The sequence below is a fragment of the Pseudorasbora parva genome, chromosome 14 (assembly GCF_024679245.1).
Source record: "Pseudorasbora parva isolate DD20220531a chromosome 14, ASM2467924v1, whole genome shotgun sequence".
NCBI lineage: Eukaryota > Metazoa > Chordata > Actinopteri > Cypriniformes > Gobionidae > Pseudorasbora > Pseudorasbora parva.
The window spans coordinates 27,460,047-27,466,046 of NC_090185.1; the positions used below are offsets into that span (position 1 = coordinate 27,460,047).

Sequence of the window (6,000 nt, forward strand, 5' to 3'; positions counted from 1 at the left end):
TTTAATAGCACTCTTAAAACCATGATCCGTAAGTTCGTTCAGGAAGACGCCAAAAATTGGGACCGGTGGTTAGAGCCCCTGTTATTCGCCGTGCGAGAGGTCCCGCAAGCCTCCACGGGGTTTTCCCCCTTTGACCTGCTGTACGGACGCCAGCCACGGGGAGTGCTGGATGTCCTGCGGGAAGCTTGGGAGGAGGGGCCATCTTCGGCCAAAAACGAAATTCAGTATGTGCTGGACTTGCGAACAAAACTCCACACATTGGGGCGGCTATCTAGAGAGAGTTTGTTGCAAGCCCAGGACCGCCAGAGCCGGCTGTATAACAGGGGAACTAAACTGGGCAAATTCACGCCGGGAGAGAAGGTACTTGTATTGCTCCCCACGTCGAGCTCAAAATTGATGGCTAAGTGGCAGGGACCGTTTGAGGTCGCACGACAAGTCGGGGATCTCGATTATGAAGTTATACGGTCCGATAGGAGCGGGGCGCGTCAGATTTACCACCTCAACCTTCTTAAAAAATGGAATGAGGTCGAATCAGTGATGTTGGCAACGGTGATTGGGGGGGAGGATGATCTCGGGCCAGAGGCGAACATCAAACCCCAATCTCTCGCACTGGCCCCTGGGGGAAATCACCTCTCGCCGTCCCAACTCGCTGATTTGTCAAAATTACAGGCTGAGTTTGCCATCGTGTTCTCGCCCCTACCGGCCCGTAATAATCTTATTCAGCACCATATCGAGACCGAGCCGGGCGTGGTAGTTCGCAGCCGGCCGTATCGCTTGCCTGAGCACAAAAAAAGGTGGTTCAGGATTAATTGGGTGCAATGCTCGACATGGGGGTAATAGAAGAATCCAGCAGTGACTGGGCGAGCCCGATAGTTTTAGTCCCGAAAACCGACGGCTCTGTCCAGTTCTGCATGGATTATCGCAAGGTGAATGCTGTGTCGAAATTCGACGCGTATCCAATGCCGCGGGTTGACGAGTTGCTTGATTGGCTGGGCACTGCTCGCTTTTACTCGACATTGGACTTAACGAAGGGCTAATGGCAGATCCCCTTGTCTCCATTATCCAAAGAAAAGACAGCTTTTACCACGCCATTCGGATTACACCAATTTGTTACCCTTCCTTTCGGTTTGTTCGGGGCTCCCGCTACCTTTCAGCGTCTCATGGACAGGATTCTGCGTCCCCATGTGATATATGCTGCTGCCTACCTGGACGACATTGTGATATACAGTAACGATTGGCAGCGGCATATGCAGCATGTAAGGGCGGTCCTGAGGTCGCTGAGGGGAGCGGGGCTCACGGCCAACCCGAAGAAGTGTGCAATTGGGCCGGTGGAAGTAAAGTATCTGGGCCTCCACTTGGGTCATGGACAACTTTCCCACGACCCAAGACCAAAAAGGAGGTTAGGCAGTTCTTGGGGCTAGCGGGATATTATCGACAGTTTATACCTAATTATTCGGACCTCACTAGCCCTCTGACTGACCTAACTAGAAAGGGGGTACCAGATACGATCCAGTAGACGGAGCCGTGCCAGCACGCCTTCACCCAGGTTAAGGCTGCTCTCTGTGGCGGGCCGCTATTACACTCCCCTGACTTCTCTCTCCCTTTTCTGTTGCACACTGACGCGTCGGACAGGGGGCTGGGCACAGTCCTATCCCAGGAGGTGGAGGGGGGAGAGCGGCCGGTGCTGTACATTAGCCGTAAGCTCTCGAAGAGGGAGGCTAAGTACAGCACCATAGAAAAATAGTGCCTGGCCATCAGGTGGGCCGTTCTCACCCTCCGCTACTACCTCCTGGGGCGGGAGTTCACCCTCTGTTCGGATCATGCTCCTCTCCAGTGGCTCCATCGCATGAAGGATACCAATGCGCGGATCACCCGTTGGTATCTAGCTCTTCAGCCTTTTAAATTGAAGGTGGTCCACAGGCCGGGTGTTCAGATGGCTGTGGCCGACTTCCTCTCCAGGAATGGGGGGGGGGATGGGGGGGGGCTGCAGGCCGGATGGCCTGAGTCGGGCGGTGGGGGTATGTGGCAAGGGGGGCGTGGTTCAGCGAGGTCTGCAGCGGGAGAGAGAGCCGCGGGACGGGCGGTAAGTGAATGGGTTGGACGCAGATTGATAACACCTGTATCTCGTTTCAGTAATGGGCGCGGGGAGAATATAAAACGCCCGGGGAAACGGAAGCAGACGAGAGAGAGACGGACTGCTGACGCAACCCCTGACACTGAGAACCGAGTGCCCGGATACCGGAAGTATCGCAACCTGGAAGTGAAACCTGAGTTTATGAGAAAGATACACACTGGAGTGTGAACATTGTGTTTTGAGTAGAAAGATTAATAAAAGTCGTCAGCAGTCCTCCCGACCCCCGTGTCCTCTTCCTTCCTTATCTAAAGAACTTATTACATTTATTAATGTATATTATGCTTTATAATTTATGAATTATCTATTTACTAATGCTTAACTAATGCTTCATAGTGTGAGTTATTATTAAGTGTTATACATCATGCAGTTGTGAATTTCTCTGGATGTTCTACTCACCACATCCACAGAACCGCTATTATGAAAAACTGAGGTAAAAACACCAGCAGAAGGACTGTAGAATGACTGAACGCTGTGCTGTCCACTGGATCTTCACAACACAAAGAAATGAATCATGAGAGAAACAATCATTGACACTAAATCACATGTATCATGAGAGATGTGTACCTCCTACAGCACAGGAATACTCTTGAAGCTCTTCATTGCTGACTGAGTCCAGGTACAGCTTGTTGTCTTTAGTGAATCCATCCGTTACCTGCCGTCCGTTCTTGTACCAGATGTAAGTATGTTTGTCGCTCAGAGTGCATTTAGTTGAGCAGATTAATATCACTTCCTGTCGCTCTGATATAATCTTTGGGATGCTTATCACCATCAGATCTGAAAAAACGGAATTAAAGTACTTCAAACTGGACTAACATTAATTTTGATTTATAAAGAAAACAAAAACGTCATAAAATGGAATAGTAGTCTTGATGGCAGCTTGATGGAATATTCTGATTAAAATCTTATCAAATTAATCTGATCAGTTACAGTACCTGTGACATTAAGAATGACTCCAGGTGATCCAGAGTATTTTCCTCTTGTTCTGTTAGTGATGAACCTGAATTTATATTCTCCAGAGTCGCTGCTCCTGAGCTCTTTGATTCTCAGTGTGTTCCCCACATACTCCACACGACCAGCAAAATGATCCTCCTCACGCAGACCCTTGAAGTCACCGGATTGAACGTAATGCCAGAATGTTTTATTTACAGTATAACCAGAAGGATGTGTGTATGTGCAGGAAATGTCTACTGTTGAGCCCATCAAAGCACAGACTCTTCTAGAGGTGTAAGTCACATCCCAGCAGTGATCATCAGAAATGCCTGAAAGAGTCACAGATTAACATGTAAAACACACACTTACTCTAAAACATGTTTAAATATACACGGATGAACAAACAGAACCACATTGTGTATTATTTGACACTCACACACAGAAGAGGAAAGATGTTTAAGGTTTATATTAAAAGAACAGGAATATCTGCCAGCATCTGTGCTGGGTGACACAAACATGTCACGAGACTCTGTAGATCTGTAATACAGTCCATCCTTCCTCCAGTGATACCAATCTCCAGAGGTGCAGGAAGAATCACAGGTCAGTTTTACTCTCTGATCTCTCGGGTCTGTAGTTTCAGGATCCATTCTCACTCGCAGGTCTGAATTAAAGCAAAAGAATTAAGAAAGACATCACATGAAAATGAAACCAGCTGAACTGAGCAGAATCTAGACTCAGTTTCACCTGTGACTGTTAGACTGACGGCGACTGAGCTGAGACGTTTAACTCCATCCTTCATGATGAACATGAGCTGATATTCTCCAGAGTCTCTCTCTCTCAGATCTGATATTATGAGTGTTGAACCGCCGGATACATTCTCCTGCTTCACCCGTCCTGAGTAGTCCGAGTCTAAAGTAAAATCTTCAGGTTCGTCATTCTTTCTCCAGTTTGAACTTTGTTTCTGACTGAACCAGAACACAGTTTTGAAGTTGGCATTGTAGTAAGAGCACACCAGTGACGCCTGATCTCCCTTCATAGCACAAATCCTCTCTTGACTACAAATCACAGACAGAATTTCCAGTGTCAGAGAGCCTGAACAAGAAAACAGTACATTGAGATTTATATCAGTATATACAGATTCACTTAATCTGAGTGTAAGGTTAACTGGATAAACACATTTGGATTGCTTATCCGATCTATAGAGAGATTCCCAGATAGCAAGCGGATGTGGGCCACTTCAGGCAATGATGCGGCACTGCAGGCCTTCTTATGGCCCGGATAAAATGTATGTGAGCCTGATGTGGCCCACAAGTAAAATGGCAAATATGGCCCAAATATTTTAAATCACATGTGGGCCTTTTTAGGCAAAGATGCGGCACTCATGGCAATGTGTAATCTGAATATGAGCCTAAAGTGGCCCATATGATAATTAATGAATATGGCCCAAATATCACAAACCAAATGTGGGCCACCTATGGGAAAAATCTGGCAAAACCGACAATGACTAATCTGGGTGTAAACCAAATATGGCCCGCATATGTTGCAGCAAATGTGGCCCAGTTATGTTATAACATATCTGGGCCAGTTTTGGCACATATGAGGGACAGTAATCACTGGCAAATCTGAATGTGAACCTAAAGTGGCCCACACTTGGCAAAGAAAATAAGGTCCGAATACTTTACATCAAATTTGGGCCACATTTGGCAAATATATGGCAAAGTCAGCACTGGCTAACCAGGGTGTGAGCCTAAACTGGCCCACACATAGTGCAGCAAATAAGGCCTAATTATGTTAAAACATATCTGGGCCATTTTTGGCAAAGGTGCGGGACAGTAATCACTGGCGAATCTGAATATGAACCTAAAGTGGGCCACACATGGAATTTGCAAATATGGCCTGGATACATTATACAAAATTTGGCCCACATTTGGCAAATGTATGGCAAAGTCAGCACTGGCTAACCAGGGTGTAAACCTAAACTGGCCCACATATAATGCAGCAAATGTGGCCCAATTAAGTATAAAACACCTGGCCCAGTTTTGGCAAAGATGAGGGACATTGATCACTGACGAATCTGAATGTGAACCTATTGTGGCCCACACATGGCAGAGCAAATATGGGCCGAATACATCACAGCAAATTTGGGCCACATTTGGAAAATATATGGCAAAGTCAGCACTGGCTAACCAGGGAGTGAACCTAAACTGGCCCACATTAAGTGCAGCAAATGAGGCCCAATTATGTTAAAACATATCTGGGCCAGTTTTGGCAAAGGTGAGGGACAGTAATCACGAACAAATCTGAATGTGAACCTAAGGTGGCCCACACATGGTATAGCAAATATGGCCCGAATACATTACATCAAATTTGGGCCACATTTGGCAAATATATGGCAAAGCCAGCACTGGCTAACCAGGGTGTACACCTAAACTGGCCCACATTGAGTGCAGCAGATGAGGCCCGATTATGGTAAAACCTATCTGGGCCAGTTTTGGCAAAGGTGAGGGATAGTAATCACTTTCAAATCTGAATGTGAACCTAAAGTGGGCCACATATGGCATAGCAAATATGGCTCGAACACATTACACCAAATTTGGGCCACATTTGGCAAATTTATGGCAAAGTCAGCACTGGCCAACCAGGGTGTGAACCTAAACTGGCCCACATATAATGCAACAAATGTGGACCAGTTTTCTTAAAAAATATCTGGGCCAGTTTTGGCAAAGATGAGGGACAGTAATCACTAACCAATCTGAATGTGAACCTACAGTGGCCCACACATGGCATAGCAAATATGGCCTGAATACATTACATCAAATTTGGGCCACATTTGGCAAATATATGGCAAAGTCAACACTGGCTAACCAGAATGTGAGCCTAAACTGGCCCACATATAATGCAGCAAATGTGGCCCAGTTTTCTTAAAAACATATCTA

General features: G+C 46.5%; 1 protein-coding gene across 1 annotated transcript in view; it reads right to left on the reverse strand.

Annotated features, from left to right (window-relative positions):
* The window catches only part of LOC137039769 (uncharacterized), a 164,685-nt gene extending 161,351 nt beyond the window's left edge, over window positions 1-3,334 (reverse strand). The window contains exons 1-2 of the mRNA XM_067415043.1: window positions 3,067-3,334; window positions 2,699-2,908 (exon numbers count right to left, since the gene is read on the reverse strand). Coding sequence (XP_067271144.1) covers window positions 2,699-2,908; window positions 3,067-3,334 — 478 coding nt within the window. The remainder of the gene's footprint in view (window positions 1-2,698; window positions 2,909-3,066) is intronic.
* Between the last annotated feature and the right edge of the window lie 2,666 nt (window positions 3,335-6,000).